Genomic DNA, 20,217 nt, shown 5'->3' with positions numbered 1-20,217 from the left:
ATTGCGGGATTGCTGTCTGAGGTCAATTCCTCCAGGACTGTACAAGACAAAGTGAAATCTTTTGTATAACATTGATAAATCCTGGAGCCTCTCACAAATAGATGATTTAGTCACCGGACAAATGAGTCATCAGCTGCTCTGGCTTTGCTTCTACAAGAGATATGTGGAGATCGCTAAACAGAGGAAAAACAATCGAATGGGAAAAAAAATGCAGCTGCATTGAATTTTGGAGTAAAATTTTTGAGAGGAGTAGCATTTATTAACCAGACATGATCTAGTCCACAAAACGACTGTATTGATCAACTTCCCCACTTCTGACCTTTATAAAGTCAGGAGGAAGTGGAGTGGAGGAGAAAAAAAAAAGGTCCATTTCCTCTTTTTCCACATGCTTCATGCCAAATCAGGGAGGAAGGGACATTACCACGGTCAGCAGCTGTACAAACCAGGGAACCTGGCCCCGTGTGTAAAGCAGCCTTGAGTTTTTGGACCCTCTACATTGGTTTCCAAGTTGAGACCTCGGGGATTGGGAGAAGTTATTTTAACCCACACCCCCATAGCAAACTAGGCAGGATGGTGCCCACTTGCCTGGATGGGTGCAGCTCCAACAAGACCCAAGAAGCTCGACACCATCCAGGACAAAGCAGCCCGCTTGATTGGCACCCCATCCACCACCTTCCAACATTCACTCCCTCCACTACCGGTGCACAGTGGCAGCAGTGTGTACCATCTACAAGATGCACTGCAGCAACTTGCCAAGGCTCCTTCGACAGCACCTTCCAAACCTGCGACCTCTACCACCTAGAAGGGCAAGAGCAGCAGACGCAATGTGATAATGATCAGATTGTGTTTTAGTGAGGTTGATTGAGGGATAAATTGGCCAGAACATTGAAGAACTCCCCAGGTCTTCCTCAATAGACTGCCATGAGATCATATACTTGAGGGGGCAGACGCGGCACCGCCGACAGTGCAGCACTCCCTCAGTACTAAAATAAAAACAGAAAGTGCTGGAAATACTCAGCAGGTCTGGCAGCACCTGTGGAGAGAGAAGCAGAGTTAACGTTTCAGGTCTGTGACCCTTCCTCAGAACTGGCAAAGGTTAGAAATGTAATCGGTTTTAAGCAAGTAAAGCGGGGGTGGAAGGAAAGAGAACAAAAGGGAAAGTGTGTGATAGGACAGAGGGCGGAGAGATTAACTGACAAGCAAGTCATGGGGCAAAGGCAAAGAGAGTGTGTTAATGGTACTACTTTGCAGTAGCAGCCTAGAGTTTTGCAACTAAGTCTCGGGAACAGGCCTCAAACCTCCAACTTGCTGATTCAGCCAAGAACACTACACACTGAGCTGCAGCAGTCAGCCGAGAAACTGGCACCGTAAAAGCTTTGTGATAAATATTACAAGGCTTTTCGCGGTTTCTACCTCCTTTCCTCCTAACCCCATCACAAAAGTACATTGGAAAATAACCTCGGAACTCCCCGTGCCCCAACTGAGGTTAGGATTTCCTCCCACTTGCTAATCAGCTGCAGTGACAGATGCGGTGTCGAGACACGAGTGCAAGCTGCCTAAGGAGGAAGGTAGACTCAGACTGCAGGCGGGTCTCAAAGTGCAGCTGCCATCTCTTCTGCTCGCCCGCTTCAAGATTGTCAACCCTGCCAGGATAAGCTCGAGCAGTTTCTAAGCAAGACAACTGACCCCTGAGGCTAAATTAGAGTCCGTGGGTCTTCCTTGTGTATCTTTTAGAATATATAGTGGGAGCAGAGGTAGGGTGTTTTAGAATCATAGAGATTTATGGCACAGAAGGAGGCTATTTGGCCCATCCTATCTGTGCCAGCCGAAAAAGAGCTCATCAGCCTATTCCCACTTCCCAGCTCTTGGTCCATGGCCTTGTATGCACATTCAAGTTCTTCTTAAATGCATTGAGGGTTTTTGTCTCTAACATCCTTTCAAGCAGTGAGTTCCAGATCCTTACCACCCTCTGGGTGAAAAATGCCCTCCTCAAATCCCCTCTAATCTTTCTGCCAATTACTTTAAATCTATGCCCCCTGGTTTTTGACCTCTCTGCTAACGGAAATAGGTCTTTCATGTCACTCTATCTAGGCCCCTCATCATTTTGGATACCTCAATTATCTCCTCCCTGCCTCTTCTGCTCCAAAAAAATAAACACAGCCTATCCAATCTTTCCTCAAAGGTAAAATTTTCCAGTCCTGGCAAAATCTTCATAAATCTTCTCTGTACCCTCTCTAGTGCGATCACATCCTTCCAGTAATGTGATGATCAGAACTCTACGCAGTCCTCTATCTGTGGCTGACCTAGTATTTTATACAGTTCTAACGTAACTTCTCTGTTCTTACAATCTAGGCCTCAGCCAATAAAGGAAAGTATCCCCTATGCCTTCTTAACCACTTTATCAACCTTTGCTACTTTTAGGGATCTGTGGACATGCACTCCAAGGTACCTGTGTTTCTCTACAATTCTCAGCATCCTACCATTTATGTACATTGCTTTGTTTGACCTCCCCAAAAGCATTAACTCACACTTCTCAGAGTTGAATTCCATTTGTCACTTTTCTGCCCACCTCACCATTCCACAGCTTTCTTCCTCATTATCAACCACACAGCCAAGTCTAAATCATTGACACATATATCGAAAAGCAATGGACCCAATACTGAGCCCTGGGAACCCCATTAGAAAACACCTTCCAGTCACAGAAACACTCATCGATCGTTACCCTTTACTTCTTGCCACTAAGCTAACTTTGGATCCAACTTGCCACTTTCCCTTGGATCCCATGGGTTCATACTTTTCTGACCTGTTTGCCATGTGGAACCTTGTCAAAAGCCATGCTCAAATCCATGTCAACTACAATTAAACATGCTATCAACTTCAACCCTCCTTGTTAACTCCTCAAAAAATTCTATTAAGTTAGACACATTCTTCCCTTAACAAATACATGCTGACTGTCCTTGATTAATCTGTGCCTTTCTAAATTATGATTAATACTGTCCCTAAAAACTTTTTCCAATAATTTGCCTACCACTGAGGTTAGGCTGACTGGCATGCAATTACCCGGTCTATCCTTTTCACCCCTTTTTAAATGGTACAATGTTAGCAGTCCTCCTGTACCATGCCTGTAGCCAAACAGGATGGCAAAATGATGATCAGAGCCTCCACTATTTCCTCCCTCACTTCTCTTAACAATCTGGAATACATTTCTTCCTGGCCTGACAATTAATCTACTTTGAAAGATCCTAAAACCCTTAATAACAGACAGACAGGGTGCTCCAGGCACATCTGGACTGGACAATCGGTGTACGTTTATTGAGTGTTAATGCACAATTAATGATTCAAAGTCTGTTGGTAAATACACTACATATACTTAGCATACATAACTTCTTTATGTAGAGAGTGGTTGGAAAGTAGAATTGGTTCCCACAGGAAGTAGCTGAGGTGAATGGCATAGATACATTTAAGGGGAAGCTCGAGAAGCACATGAGGGAGAAAGGAATAGAAGGATACGCTAATAGGGTTAGATGAAGAGGAGTGGGAGGAGGCTTGTGTGGAGCATAAATACCAGCATAGACGAGGTGTGCCCGATGGCCTGTTTTGGTGTTGTACATTCTATATAACAGTACACCTTCTGAGAATTGTTTTTCCCCAATTCTCAGAAGTCAAGCAACGCTCCACATTGTCCATCCAACCTCACAGCCTGCATTGGTCGCATTTATCTGTTGTCTTCATGGCCGTGATATTAATCCAACTTAAGACTGATAATATGCAGCTCTTCACAGAAAGAGTGATCAATGCATTAAGAAAGAACTTGCGTTTATATAGCACCTTTCACATCCTCAGGAAGTCCCGAAGCATTTTGCAGCCAATGAAGTCCTTCTGAACTGGAGTCACTGTTGTAACATAGGTAATGTAGTAGCCATTTTGCACAAAGAAAGATCCCAGAAACAGTAGGAAACTGAATGCATGCTTAATGTGCTTTTTGGCTGTATTGACTGAGAGATAAATATTGATCAGAAGACCAGAACTCCCTGCTCAAATATGTTCACCTGAGAAAGTGAACACAGCCTTGGTTTGACAGTTCATTCAAACGTACGAACATACAAATTAGGAGCAGGAGTAGGCCACTCGGTCCCTCGAGCCTGCTCCGCGATTCAATAAGATTATGGCTGATCTGATAGTAACTTCAACTCCACATTCCCGCCTACCCCCAATAACTATTCACCCCCTTGCTCATCAAGAATCTATCTACCTCTGCCTTAAAAGTATTCAAAGACTGCTTCCATCGCCTTTTGAGGAAGTGAGTTCCAAAGACTCACGACCCTCTGAGAGAAAAAATTTCTCATCTCTGCCTTCAATGGATGACCCCTTATTTTTAAACAGTGACCCCCTAGTTCTAGATTCTTCCACAAGGGGAAACATCTTTTCTACATCCACGCTGTCAAGACCCTTCAGAATCTTATATGTTTCAATCAAGTCGCCTCTTACTCTTCTAAACTCCAGTGGATACAAGCCTAGCCTGTCCAATTTTTCCTCATAAGACAGCCCACCTCTTCCAGGTATTAGTCCAGTAAACCTTCTCTGAACTGCTTCCAACACATTTACATCCTTCCTTAAATAAGGAAACCAATACTGTACACAGTACTCCAGATGTGGTCTCACCAATGCCCTGTATAATGGAAACATAACCTCCCTACTTTTGTATTCAATTCCCCTCGCAATAAATGATAAAATTCTATTTGCGTTCCTAATTACTTGCTGTACCTGCATACTAACTTGCGATTCATGCACTAGGACACCCAGATCCCTCTGCATCTCAGAGCTCTGCAATCTCTCACTATTTAGATAATTTGCTTCTTTTTTATTCTTCCTGCCAAAATGGGCAAATTCAATTTTTCCACATTCTACTCCATTTGCCAGATCTTTGCCTACTCACTTAACATATCTTTGTAGCCTCCTTATGTCCTCTTCACAACTTACTTTCCTACCTATCTTTGTGTCATCAGCAAATTTAGCAACCATACCTTCGGTCCCTTCATCCACGTAATTTATATAAATTGTAAAAAGTTGAGGCCTCAGCACTGATCCCTGTGGCTACATCTTGACAACCAGAAAATGACCCATTTATGCCTACTCTCTGTTTCCTGTTAGCTAGCCAATCTTCTATCCATGCCAATATGTTGCCCCCTACACCATGAGCTTTTATTTTCTGCTTTTGTTTTGATGTGGCACCTTATCAAACCTAAGTACAGTACATCCACTGGTTCCATTTTATCCACAGCACGTTACTTCTTCAAAGAACTCCAATAAATTGGTTAAATATGATTTCCCTTTCATAAAACCACATTGACTCTGCCTGATTACCTTGAGTGTTTCTAAGTGCCCTGCTATAACATCTTTAATAATACTGTCTAATATTTTCCCTTTGACAGATGTTAAGCTAACTGGCCTGTAGTTTCCTGCTTTCTGTCTCTCTCCCTTTTTGAATAAAGGCGTTACATTCGCTATTTTCCAATCTAATGCACCCTTCCCCGAATCTAGGGAATTTTGGAAAATTAAAACCAATGCATCAACTATCTCACTAGCCACTTCTTTTAAGACCCTTGGATGAAGTCCATCAGGACCCGGGGACTTGTCAGCCCACAGCTCCAACAATTTGTTCAGTACCACTTCCCTGCTGATTGTAATTTTCTTGAGTTCCTCCCTCCCTTCCATTTCCTGATTTACAGCTTTTTCTGGAATGTTACTTGTATCCTCTCTGGTGAAGACCAATGTAATATACCTGTTCAATTCATCTGCCATCTCCTTATTTTCCCTTATAATTCCCCAAACTCACTTTCTATAGGACCAATGCTCACTTTGTTAACACTTTTTTAAAAATATCTATACAAACTCTTACTATCTTTTCTTATATTTCTAGCTAGTTTTCTCCCGGACTCTAATTTTTCCCTCCTTTTAAAGACAACGTGGCAGATTTTCAGTGGGTGAGGAATCGATATCCTGTCATAACATCGGAGTCAGAAAAAAGGCAGTTTGTGCTGTTTTCTCTGGGGTTTCTGCCAACCTTCCACCGAGAGATCAGAGGAACCTTCAAAAAATTCCCAGGCAAACTCTGACACCACTCCCTCAGTAATGGACTGAGGCATCAGCAAACATGAAATCAAATTCTCGAGTGGGGCTGGATCCTATAACCTCGGACTCTGACGGAGGCCTCCAGCTGACCCATTGGATTGCTGGCTGGGATGGTGTAGCCAAAAGCCTTGGAATAATATTAGTGCCAGTTCGATGCCATAATGAAGGGCATTGAACCTCCAGAATGCGGAAACTGCATTGGATCAAATCCCCTTCTGATTCACACTTATTGTGCGATTGTGTGAAATAGTACAGCTGCTACTGTTACCAGCAACAGGATGTAGCAAGTAGTCAATGAATAGGGAGCACAGTAGAGTCTCTTCATGCTTAAGATACTGATCTATGCTCATGAAGTGTGACTGATAAGAGAAACTGAACATTTTCCATTTTAACGCCTGCCTCATCTCTTCCATTACTTACCATCTCCACCTCTTTCGGGTTTTTCCTTCCAAAAGCATTTTCAAAATAAACACACTAAAGAGAAAATATATCAAACAGCTGTGCCCAAGTAAATCGTTCTCAAGCCCCCATTGTCACTGAACTGGGACCTGTTGTGGCTGATGATACACAGAATGTGCAGATCAGGAACCGGCCACTCGGCCCATCTGGTCTATGTCAGTGTTTATGATCCACACAAGCCGCCTCCTACTCTCATTCATCTAACCCTATCAGCATACCCTTCTATTCATTTCTCCCTCATTTATTTATATAGCCACTCCTTAAATGCGTCCACTCAATTCACCTCAATCACTCCTCGAGGTAGCGTTTTCCACAATCTCGCCCTCTCTGGATAAAGAGTTTCTCTTGAATTCCCGATTGAATTTATTAGTGACTATCTTATGGCCCGGAGTTCTGATCTCCCTCACAAGCAGAAACATCTTCTGTACACCTATTTTATCACTAATCTGTACTGCTGACCAATGTCGAGGTGGAACCCCAACCAATGGGAGAATGGGTAACAGAATTGAAACCTTCGTTGCACTCCCTCTATGGCAAGTGTATCTTTCCTTGGGTAAGGGTACCAAAACTGCACAAAATACTCCAGCTGCTGTCTCACCAACGCTCTATATAACTGCACTAAGACATCTTTACTCCTATACTCAAATCCTCTTGTAATGAAGGCCAACATACCATTTGCCTTCTTAATTGCTTGCTGTACCGCATGTTAGTTTTCAGTGATTGTTCTTTCCCCATTGTAATCATGAGATCTGTTGCATTTAATATCAAGGGGCTTTGGGGGCTGCGGACAAAGTGGATCCATGTTTGGGAATGCAAAACTTTTGCACAGCATGGCCAAGCCACACCACTCACCCCACATTGCACCATCTCTAACCTCCTCCAGCCCTACAGTCATAGAAACATAGAGAGATACAGCACTGAAACAGGCCCTTCAGCCCACCGAGTCAGTGCCGACCAACAACCACCCATTTATACTAATCCTACATTAATCCCATATTCCACCATTCTCCTACCACCTACCTACACTAGGGGCAATTTACAATGGCCAATTTACCTATCAACCTGCAAGTCTTTGGCTGTGGGAGGAAACCGCAGCACCCGGCGGAAACCCACGCGGTCACAGGGAGAACTTGCAAACTCCGCACAGGCAGTACCCAGAACCGAACCCGGGTCACTGGAGCTGTGAAGCTGCGGTGCTAACCACTACGCCACTGTGCCACTCCGAGATCGCTGCACCCCTCCAATTCTGGCCTCTTGGGTATCCCGGATTTTCACAGGTGGCCAGGCCTTCAGCTGCTTAGACCTTAAGCACTGGAATTGACTCCCTAAACCTCTCCCCCTCTCCAGCCTCCTTAAAGATGCTCCTTAAAACCTACCCCTTTGGCCATGTCTCTTTATATGGCTCGGTATCAAGTGTTGTTTAGTAACACTTCTGTGAAGCACCTTGGGGCCTTTTACTATGTTAAAGATGCTATACAAATACAAGTCTTCTTGTCAAAAATAATGAGTGAATCACTTTCTTCATTGTCCAGATTTAATGCAGAGTGGAGTTGCAGGGTTACATTTCTCTGACAATGTCCCTTCCAACACTCAAGTGAGGTGCTGTATTGCAAGTTTCCACTTGTGCTATGCCGTATCATAAATGAGGAGAACCTTTCCAATAGCAGAAGGGTCGGTAGCTAGAGGCTATAGATTTAAAGTGATTGGCAAAAAAAAGCAGAAGCAACATGAGGAACCATTTTTGTCCCGAACAAGTCATTGTGATCTACAAGGGGTGGTGGAAGTAGATTCAGTAGTATCTTTCAAAAGAAAATTGGATAAATACCCGAAGGGGAAAAAATTGCAGGGTTACAGGGAAAGAGCAAGGAGAATCAGATTAATTGGATAGATCTACCAAAGAGCCAGCACAGGCATGATGGGCAGAATAGCCTCCCCTGTGACGTATTATTCTACAGGATTGTTGAGTTATGGCTGAACTAGATTAGATTGCACAAAGGCCACAGACGTAAAAAGCTCAGCATTCAGAACTACATTAATTGGCAAGATCTATTTTAAACATAATTATACTTTAAACTGATTTTTCGGTCTTACTTTCAGTCCGCTCGTGACAATACAAAACTTGACAACGCAGAGGATGATTCAATAATTTGATTTAATTCAAGTAAACAACAGGAACAACAACTTGCATTTATATAGCGCCTCGAATGTAGTGAAATGTCCCCAGGTGCTTCACAGGGGTGTTATCAGACCAAATCTGACACTGAGCCACCTCAGGACATAATAGTGTCAGCTGTGGTTCAGCTGATAACACTTGCACCTTGTCAGAAGGTTGCAAGTTCAAGTCCTGATCTTGAGCACAAAAGTCTAGGCTGGCACGTCTAGTGAAGCACTGAGGAAGTGCATCATTGTCAGTGGTGCCGTCGTTCAGATGAGACATTAAATGGAGGCCCGTCTGCTTTCTCAGGTGGACATGAAAATCCCACGGCACTATTTCGAAGAAGAGCAGGGGAGTTAATCCTAATGTCCTGGCCACTATTTATCCCTGAACCAACATCTTAAAACAGATTATCAGGCCGTAATCACATTGCTGTTTGTGGGAGCTTTCTGTGCGCACATTGGCTGCTGAGTTTACCACATTACAACAGTGACTACACTTCAAAAAGTACTTCACTGGCTGTGAAGCACTTTGGGACGTATTGAGGTGGCAAAGGGTGCTATCCAAATGCAAGCCTTTCTTTCTGTAAGTAAAGGTGACCAAAAGCTTAGTCAAAGAGGTAGGATTTAGCAAAATGAGGACTTAGTGCTACTAGATTTGCAATTTTCAGATAATTTGAATGAAGTTCAATTTGATGTTGAATTACGCAGAGACTGGGCATCCCACCCCAAAAACCTGGCATCTGTTTTGACATTTGCACGACTGACGGGCACAACAAAAGAGGCCTCCCTCGTGATTTTGAGTGCTCAGCCTCATTTCAGTTTATCAGGTCACCTCGAATCATAGAATGCACACAGCACAAAGGAGGCCATTTGCCCCGTCGTGTCAATGCTCGCTCTCTGCAGGGCCAACTCAGCTGGTCCCACTCCCTCGCCTTTTCCCCATAGCCCTGCAAACTTTTTTCTCTTCAGTTAATTATCCAATTCCCATTTGAAAGTCATGATTGAATCTGCCTCCACCACACTCACAGGCAGTGCGTCCAGATCCTAAATACACCTTGCGTGAAAATGTTTGTTCCACGTGCCGCATTTGTTTTTTTTGGCCATTCACCTTAAATTGATGTCCCCTGGCTCTCGACCCTTCTGCCAATGGGTACAGTTTCTCCCCTATCTACTCTGTCCAGACCTCTCATGACAAGGGTCCCAATGCTGCCACCTGGATTGAGGCCTCAAGGGCAGGCACCAGCGAGCTAGGTTATGGGTGGATGGGCAGCAGTCACAATCGCAGTTACTGCACTCCAATAAAGTGATTCATTGTGCGAAATACACCAGTTAGATGCCACATTCACAAGCATTCATTTCACCACCCAAGCAGGTTTTGACTGAGTTAAGAGATACTGAGCTAACCTATAATACAGAAAAACCTCTCGTGTGTTGTGCACACTTCCTGTAAAGGTGACACTGCTTCCTGTCACACTTTCGCTGTCACGCTTTAGCATATCCTCTGAGCACTGCCACAGGAGGTCTCCTAGCAGAGTACAGAAAAAACACTATTGCCATTTTAAAAGCACAAGCGCGTCTATTATACAGGCCTTCTTCAGTAATATTTATTATGTACGTTTTACAAGTTTGGACCTTTGAGACTACACGTGCCACTCAAAACACCCCACCGGGGGTGGATGGGCACACAGCCTGCCCTCTGACCTTTGCCAGTACCACTCCCGAGGTAGCAGCTAGTTGGCCTCCACCTTAACCCCTCGCTTACTGTTGTGGGGAAACATCTCAGCTCCCACTCCTTTCACCCCACCGAGGACCTGACCAAACTCAGCTAAACTTGTCGTCCTTTGATTATAAAAGATGATTTAATTGAGTTGCTGAGGACGATTGTCGGAATTGATCGACAGCGTAGAGAGAAACCATTTCGTCTCGTGGCGGGGGGGGGGGGGGGGGGGGGTGAATCCAGAACAAGGGGGCATAACCTCAAAATTGAGGGCCAGGCCGTTCAAGGGTGATGTCGGGAAGCACTTCCTCACACAAAGGGTAGTAGAAATCTGGAACTCTGCTAGAAAGAAGTTGAGGCTGGTGGGAATTTGAACATTTGCAAGTTTGAAAATTTCCAAAACTGAGATTGAGAGATTTCTGTTAGGTAAAGGCTATTCAGGGTGAGGGAAACAAGACGGCTAGATGGAGTTAAGATACAGATCGACCATGATATTGAATGGCAGAACAGGCTTGAGGGGCTCCTCCAGTTCCGAAGTGTCAATAGACTTGGGGTCCTGCATGTAGCAGACCCCCTTGTCTTGGCAACACAGCAGCATTGCTAATGTTTGCAAAGCAGGAGGTAAAATGTAGTCAGATCAACGTGCATAACCCTGGGGATGCAGCAGTCTCATATCACACCCACTCCCCATCATCCAGCAGTGTCTGCTGGCTTAAGACACAGGGAAATTATAACACACACACACATACAGGGACTGCCCACCTGTTCCCAAACTCTTGAGATCCAAGTTTCCAGAAGCAATTCCAGCCTGGATTTGTGGAATTTGTGAGTCGTTTTGATCGCGATGAAGATATCCCTCAACTCCACCTTATTCTCCAGGTTGGTGATAGCTCCAGCCGTCAGTTTTAAAGAAGGTGCCCTGATTTTGTCCCGCTCAGTGTCGCACTCCAGCGCTCGGAAGTAACTTCCAATCGCCCGCAGTGGCTCTGCCAATTTCTGACCATCCGGCGACTCCGCACTGAAACCTTGGCCGTTCGGGGCGACTGAAAGTCGGTCAGTTTTCACCCTGCCCCCGCTCCCGTCCTCTCGCCTCTGATAATCCACAAAAACGACCAACAGCAAAGTCACGGTGGCCCCAGATATTGTCAGAAAGATCTTCTTTAAGCAGAGACGCATTTTTTTAAAAAATTCAAAATCCTAACTTAAAAATATCCAAACACCTAACTTTGAATAAAATCCGACTTAAATGGTCTTGAGACATTCTCCAATCAATAAACCTAAAGAGAGATTTTATTGAGTTTTGTACAGTAAACTTTTTCTGACTTGAAAAACTTCCCCTGCCCAGTAATTATAAATTATTCATGCGAAATAATTCGGGGAGCTAATAATATTTCAATGAAATTAGAATTATCTCCTCTCAAATTTCGTTTGGTTTTAAGCCAAAATCGTGTAATTAAAGACAAAATCGTTTACAAATCCGTCTGCAGCTTCTCTGATCATTAGATATAACAGAAAGTTTCCAACTTCTTTCCGCCACCTGTCACGCTCAGCGTGTCTCAACTTGTCACAACTTTGGGGCACTTTCGCGTCAATTTCGTGAACAAGGGGAGAGGCGGGGCCACACTAATGAGTGACAGGTGGGATTGCCCAATCACAAAGAGCTGGGAGAGGGGGGCGGAGCTATGGTCCACAACTGAATTGGAGGCAATTATTTAACTCTTTAAGGGCCCCGGTGCCGGACTCCTGGCCCTGACTGTGCTCTGAGAGCTGAGCTTCTCTGCCCTGCTTTAAGTTTCCCTCAAAGCAGGCAGAAAGTGACCGAAACTTTACTGGTCAGAGTTTGTTGGCACAATTAACAGCCAGTTTAATGTGCAGAGTAGCAGGGATAGGACCACGGACATTTGACAAAACTATTGACTCAGCCACAGACATGAGGGCAATTAATATGTTTATAAAGTGTATAGCCAACCTAATGCCATCAAAACACAGTCCAATTTAAAGCACATTTCTCCCTATTTAGTGAGATACTTGGCATTGTATTTGCTTGCACAAGTAGTTGATGTCTTCCCGCACACTTGATGTAGCGATGTGGAGAATTCAGATGGATATCATGATAGTGATCGTGATCTCTCTCACTGTCCATCTCCATCTCCCCGCCCCCCCATGTGTCCATCCCCCTCTCTGTGTTCCTCCCCCTCTCTATTTGTCCATCCCTCTCTCCCCCCTCTGTGTTCATCTCCCTCTCTGTGTGTCCATCCCCCTCTCCCCCCTTTCAGTGTACATCCCCCTCTCTGCTTGTCCATCCCCCCTCCCCTCTCTCTGTGTCCATCCCCCTCTCCCCCCTCTCTGTCTGTCCATCCCCCTCTCCTCACCCCTCCCCCCCCCCCACTCCCTGGGTTGGTTCTTGTTTAAAGGGCTGCCTTACTCTCAGTGTGTTCCCTCAGTGCCTCACCGCACCACGCCTCTGGCTGTGTGCTGGCCCACTTCCTGCTCTCCCCTCCCCACCACACCCCCCCAACCCCAGCAGCCATTCCCACTCACTCCCTAAACCGTGTGAGAACAGCAAGAGTGGCCAATCCCAGCATGCTTGTGCCATGATCTGCCAATCAGTGCTCACCCTGCCCAGGCAGCCCACTGTCAGTCACAGAGCATTGGTGGGCAGGATGGAAACCATGGACCTCAAAGTTTTTAACATAGACACTGGTGTCCATGTACGGACACGTTGCTGACCCCTGGCTATTAGTGTGTCACAACTGGTGGCGGGAAAGAGATACCCCGCCAGTTGGGAATTGCAACAAGTTTCTAGTCACTCCACTCTTAGTCACTCGAAGCGGGCAGCTTGCCCTCAACCTCTCGGTGAGTATCAAGAAATCACTGCATTTGCACATCAATTGCCTTGCCACAGAAGGTTAGGGCCGGTATTTAACAAAATAAGGAGCCTTTCAATGATGAGATTTATGTTCCTGCAACACCACTCAACCTCTACAGCCCAGAGAGGGAATAATTGAATCTGTGGGGTCTCAGTCCAGCAGGTAGCAAATTGTTCCTAGAGGTTTTCAAAATGTTCAATTGTTAATTTTTCAATTTTGTTCTTACTTTTTCATTCTGTCACTCTCTCTCTCAATCCAATTTTTTCCTCTTTTTATTCCTCTTCCTGCAATTTGACTCTAATTTCCTCCTCATTCACCCCTGTTTCTTTCTCAATCCTCGAACCTCTAAGTCAGTCCCATCGTTTACCAAGGTCCCAGATGCCCCGTTGCCATCGCTGTGCTGTTATCAACTCACATTCCCAGCAATGTGTCGCGATAAAGGAATTTGTTGCTGAAGGGACAGGGACATACCAGAAATGTTGGGGAACACAGGGCTTAGTGAGAGAGAGGAACTGAAGGAAATCAGTATTAGTAAAGAAATGGTGTTGGGGAAATTGATGGGATTGAAGGCCGATAAATCCCCAGGGCCTGATGGTATGCATCCCAGAGTACTTAAGGAAGTGGCCCTAGAAATAGTGGATGCATTGGTGGTCATCTTCCAAGATTCTATAGACTCTGGAACAGTTCCTACAGATTGGAAGGTAGCTAATGTAGCCCCACTATTTAAAAAGAGAGGTAGAGAGAAAGCAGGGAATTCTAGACCAGTCAGCCTGACATCGGTAGTGGGAATCCATTATAAAAGATTTTATAGCAGAGCACTTAGAGAACAGTGGTAGAATGGGGCAGAGTCAGCATGGATTTACCAAAGGGAAATTATGCTTGACAAATTTACTAGAATTCTTCGAGATGTAACTAGTAGAGTTGATGAGGGGGAACCAGTGGATGTGGTTTATTTGAACTTTCAGAAAGCTTTCGACAAAGTCCCACATAAGAGACTAGCATGTAAAACTAAAGCGCATGGGATTGAGGGTAATGTATTGCGACGGATAGAAAATTGTTTGTCAGACAGGAAACAAAGAGTAGGGTGAAATGGGTCTTTTTCCGAATGGCAGGCAGTGAGTAGCGGGGTACCGCAGGGATTGGTGCTAGGATCCCAGCTTTTCACAATATATATTAATGATTTAGAAGAGGGAACTAAATGTAATATCTCCAGATTTGCAGATGACACAAAACTGGGTGGGAGGGTGAGTTGTGAGGAGGATGCAGAGAGGTTTCAGGGTAATTTGGACAAGTTGAGTGTGTGGGCTAATGCATGGCAGATGCAGTATAATGTGGATAAATGTGAGGTTATCCACTTTGGTAGCAAAAACAGGAAGGCAGATTATTATCTGAACGGCTATAAACTGAGAGAGGGGAATATGCAGCGAGACCTGGATGTTCTCGTACACCAATGGCTGAAGGTAAACATGCAGGTGCAACGGGTGGTAAAAAAGGCAAATGGTATGTTGGCCTTCATAGCAAGAGGATTCGAGTACAGGAGCAGAGATGTCTTGCTGCAGTTATGCAGGGCCTTGGTGAGGCCACACCTGGAATATTGTGTACAGTTTTGGTCTCCTTATCTGAGAAAGGATGTTCTTGCTATAGAGGGAGTGCAGCGAAGGTTTACCAGACTGATTCCTGGGATGGCGGGACTGACGTATGAGGAGAGATTGAGTCGGTTAGGATTATATTCACTGGGGTTCAGAAGACTGAGGGGGCATCTCATAGAAACCTATCAAATTCTGACAGGACTTGACAGGGTAGATGCAGGAAGGATGTTCCCGATGGTGGAGGAGTCCACAACCAGGGGTCATTGTCGAAGGATATGGGATAAACCTTTCAGGACTGAGATGAGGAGAAAGTTCTTCACCCAGAGAGTGGTGAGCCTGTGGAATTTGCTACCACAGAAAGCAGTTGAGGCCAAAACATTGTATGTTTTCAAGAAGGAGTTAGATATAGCTCTTGGGTCTAAAGGGATCAAAGGGTATGGGGCGAAAGCGGGAACAGGTTACTGAGTTGGATGATCGGCCATGATCATAATGAATGGCGGAGCAGCTTGAAGGGCTGAATGGCCTACTCCTGCTCCTATTTTCTATGTTTCTATGTTTCTATGACAAAGTCCAACAAACAGGGCACACTGTGAAACGCCATGCTGCAGCAAATGCTGAGCCTTTACGTTTGTTTGTCAAGTAGTCGGACATGGAAATGTGTTTGTGAATTGCATAGCTGCCGCCACATCGATTACAATCATAGAGCCATTTACAGCACAGAAGGAGGCCATTCGGCCTATCGAGTCCATGCCGGCTCTCCACGGAGCTATCCAGTCAGTCCCACTCGCCCGCTCAATCCCAGGAGCCCTGCAAGTTTATTTCCTTCAAGTGGCTATGCAATTGTAAGTCACTGATGCGGGCAGCGAGTTCCAGGTCATTACCACCCGCTGCATCAAAAAGTTCTTCCTCATATTCCCCCTGAATCTCTTGCCCAAAACCTTCAATCTGTACCATCAGTTAATGGGGACAGTTTTCCCTCGTTAGAGAGCAATTGAACCTCCTCAGATATTAAAAACAATTGTAAAAGCATCAAAAACCAGGAATTTCCAGCAATATCTGAAAGAGAAAAACAACTAAAGAAAGACTTGCATTTATATAGCGCCTTTCACAACTTCAGGCCATTCCAGAGTGCTTTAAAGCCAATTAAGTTATTTTTGAAGTGTAGTCACTGCTCTGATGCAAAAAACATGGTAACCAATTTGCACACAATCAGCAACGCAATAATAACCTGATAATCTGTTTTTGTGATGTTGGTTGAGGGATAAATATTGGCCAGGACACTGGAGAGAACTCCCCTGCCTGTCTTCAAAATAGTGCCATGTGATCTTTTACATCCACCCAAGAAGGCAGACAGGGCCTGGGTTTAATGTCTCATTCCAAAGAACAGCACCTCTGACAAGGCAGCACTCCCTCAGTGCTGCCTAGGTTTTGCACTGAAGTCTCTGGAGATGGGATTTGAACTCGCAACCTTCTGAGTTAGAGGTGAGACTGCCACCACTATGCTATGGCTGAATGTAGAAGAGCTAGTCATACTTCCCCAAAGCAGAACAGTACCTTCACAGGTATTAAAGACAATTATAAAAACATCAAACACTGGGAATTCCCAGAAGTAGTTGAAAGAGAGACATACTGTTCCAGTGTACTCGTCAACATTCATACCTCAATGATACTTGTGGGATCTTGCAAACGGGCTGCCGTCAATGCAACATTGATACACTCCAGAAGCATTTAATTGGCTGTTCAGCACTTTGGGACCTCCTGAGATGTGCTGTAAAAATGAGAGCTTGTTTTGCTCCTCGGAGACTCAGTTTCACCCTCGGGAGTCCATTCACTTTATATATCATAGACTTTGGGGAACTCTATCGAAACGGTTAGAATTATACAGCAGACTTGCATAATAACTGATAGAACGCTGAGGAGGAATGCAACTAAAATCAGAATAAGGGGGCACTAAGCAGATTGGAGCAAACTGGTAACTGTCCAAACTCCAAGTTGAAAGGAATGGGCACTGCCCAGCTTAATAAGGAGCATTGAAGAGACCTAGAAAAAGCTTACAACGTCAAAATCAGGGAATCGAACATCGCCAGGAATTCCCTCTAATGTGGGAATTTCAACAACTAGTATTTAGATAGCACCTATAACAGAGTAAAGCGTCTCAAGACACTTCACAGGAGTGTAATAAGACAAAAATAAATTGAAAGCAAACCAAAGAAGGAGACATTAAGAAAGGTATGAGGAGCATCTTAAGGAGGAGAAGAGGCAGAGAGGTTTATGAACATTTGCTTTTGAAATGATTGTGGGGTTTTTGCCTCCATAGCCATGTCCAAAAGTCCATTCCATGTATTAATCAGTCTCTGAGTGAAGAATTTGCTGATTTCAATTCAACATTTCCCCTTCACCACTGGAATTCTTGCCTTCTTGCTTTCCCATCACTGTTTAACTTGGAGTCGTGTTGTTGGGTGAGTGGGTGAGAATTAGGCTGCTATAATTCACTTTAGAACTCATGGACTGGCGAAGACAAAAATGAGCCCAGATATCCAATCCAATCCAGTGCCTCCTACTGATTGTTTTGCATGACTCAATCGGAAAGAATCCTATTTCAAGAAATGGCGATGATGCCAAAATGCAATCCACAATATAATTGTTTGATATAAAGGCCAATAAAGATAAACGTTTTGGCTAGTGTGCAACAGTAGCTGTGGGATCAAAGACGCAATGATTTCCTTACAACACCCATATCTTTCCTTTCGGTCCCTGAAGACCCATTGAGCGAATGGAAAAGGCTGTAGCTTCCTCAACTAGGGGGTTTGCACTTGGGGTATTGAGGATTTTAATTTATTTCATTCTGAATGGAAAAGGTTCACCCACTGAAGAAACTATTGTGGTCGTTAATGTGACCTTGACCTTGAGTAAGTCACAAGGTTGTGGGTTCAAATCCCACTCCCACTCAAAGCCTCGACTGACAGCCCCATTGCCATCTTTTGGATGAGACACGAAACCAAAGTCCCATCTGCGCTCTCACATAAAAGATCCAATGGCACTGTTTTGAAGAAGAGATGGGGAGTTCTCCCTGGTGCCCTGGGCAACATTTATCCTTCAATCAAGGCCACTAAAAACAGACTATCTGGCCATTATCATGCTGTTTGTGGGAGCTTATCATGCACAAATTTGCTGCCACGTTTCCCAACTTACAACAGAAACTATACATCAAAACAATACTTAGTCATAAAGCACTTTGGGACATCCTGAACTGGTGAAAGGTTTTACATAAACGTAGGTCCTTTCTTTCTTGGAGTAATGCAGCAGGATACCAACTCCAAATTTCAATAGGGTATTAGAAATAGGGGCGTATTGCCCAGATGAGAGAAATAATAAGCTAGGGCTTTATTGACTGAAGCAGATGAGGTTAAAGGAGGATCTGATTTGAGCATTCTAACTATGAATGGATTTGAGAGGTAAACTAATGATCAACTGCTTGGTGAATCAGTAACAATGAGCATTAACCATGGGTTAACGCTGTGGACAATTGCCCCTTGTGTAGTACTATTGTTGAGACATGTACTTAGATCAAATTGCTACACGCCATAAATTTTACAGACTCTGGCCCTTCCTTCCCTAATGCATGTGGTATCTCCTCTGGCAGTTTCACGAAAGTATCACTCCGAAAGACAATGTTGCACCAGTGACAACGAAACTATAGGTATTCAATAGACCTTAACATAATTGAACAGCTTCATCTGAACCCATTGAGACATCAAATGTGTATCACAAGCAAACCAAAGTCTTTAATATTGGTGGACCTGACCCTACATTGGTCCCATCTCTCAGTAGGTCAGTGCATCATCTGGTGTGGTGTTTACCCATACAGGCCAAAGAACATCCCAGCTTTGACCGTAATGTGTGTGTATTTAGCTGTGATGGTCTCTCAGGAGATCAGGTTGATTTCCATATGAAGCAGCAAGCTAACAATAGAGTCATTACAGATTGCGCGTAAAACAAAGGTGTTCAGAAGGCGAGAGAGAGATAGAGGGAACTGTCCCGACTCCAGAAAATTATGCAAAATCTACTCCGGTTGCAGTCAATGGGGGTCGAGGTCAAGGAGGACCTCCAAGAGGTGAAGAGCCAGCAGGCCTCGCTCTTTGCCAAGGAGGCCTCCAAGATCATCTTCCGGGCCAGAGTCCGCTCCATCGAGCAGGATGAGACGTGCTCGCGTTACTTCTTCCAAAAGGTACACAGAGAGAGCTCTGTTATCAGCAGCCTGAAGGAAGAAGATGGCTCGGTAACGTCTTCGCAGTCCGACATACTAAGGATCAGCAAATCCTTTTATGCTGGGCTGTATGACGCGAAGCCCACAGACAGCAGAGCCTCCCAGTCCTTCCTGTCACCTATCACAGAGGTCTTAGGTGACAGCAGGAGGGAGGGACTGGACAAGCCGCTAACTCTGGACGAGCTGACAAAGGCCGTCGAGTCTTTCGAGACGAGTAAAACTCCCGGGAGCGACGGCTTACCGGTCGAGTTGTACTCGGCCCTGTGGGACTGGGTCGGCCCGGACCTGCTGGAAGTATACGAGAGTATGCTCCTGGCCGGCAGCATGTCAGAATCCATGAGAAAAGGCATCATCACCCTCATTTACAAGCAGAAGGGGGAGAGGGCAGAAATCAGAAATTGGCGGCCCATCTCACTGCTTAATGTTGATTACAAGATTCTGTCCAAAGTCATAGCCAGTCGAGTCAAGTCTGCTCTGGAGTTGGTGATTCACCCCGATCAGACCTGTACTGTACCCGGCAGGAAGATCTCTGATAGTCTCGCGCTACTCAGGGATACGATCGCCTACGTACGGGACAGGAGGGTGGACACCTGCCTCATCAGCCTGGACCAGGAGAAGGCTTTTGACAGGATATCGCACACCTACATGATGGACGTGCTTTCCAAAATGGGGTTTGGGGAGGGAATCTGCAATTGGATCCAACTGCTCTACACAAACATCAGTAGCGCAGTCTCAATCAACGGGTGGGAATCTGAAAGTTTCCCGATCAAATCTGGAGTCAGACAGGGCTGTCCTCTGTCCCCGGTCTTGTTTGTTTGCTGTATTGAACCCTTTGCTGAGTCTATTAGGAAGGATGCGAGCATAAGAGGGGTGACAATCCCAGGCAGCGGAGGTACTCAGGTCAAAACCTCCCTGTACATGGATGACGTCGCCGTCTTCTGCTCGGATCCGCTGTCCGTGCGCAGACTGATGAGCATCTGCGACCAGTTCGAACTGGCCTCGGGAGCCAAAGTTAACCACGGCAAG

General features: G+C 45.0%; 1 protein-coding gene across 2 annotated transcripts in view; it reads right to left on the bottom strand.

Moving 5' to 3' along the window:
* The window catches only part of LOC137353366 (beta-1,3-N-acetylglucosaminyltransferase lunatic fringe-like), a 46,979-nt gene extending 34,949 nt beyond the window's left edge, over positions 1–12,030 (bottom strand). For both annotated transcript variants that reach the window (XM_068019547.1, XM_068019549.1), the window contains exon 1: positions 11,228–12,030. In XM_068019547.1, coding sequence (XP_067875648.1) covers positions 11,228–11,641 — 414 coding nt within the window. In that variant the 5' untranslated portion in view covers positions 11,642–12,030. The remainder of the gene's footprint in view (positions 1–11,227) is intronic.
* Between the last annotated feature and the right edge of the window lie 8,187 nt (positions 12,031–20,217).

The sequence above is a fragment of the Heterodontus francisci genome, chromosome 41, assembly GCF_036365525.1.
Source record: "Heterodontus francisci isolate sHetFra1 chromosome 41, sHetFra1.hap1, whole genome shotgun sequence".
In the NCBI taxonomy this organism is placed as follows: Eukaryota; Metazoa; Chordata; class Chondrichthyes; order Heterodontiformes; family Heterodontidae; genus Heterodontus; species Heterodontus francisci.
The sequence above is the reverse complement of the archived record's forward strand: the minus strand, read 5'-3'. Positions and strand labels throughout refer to the sequence as shown.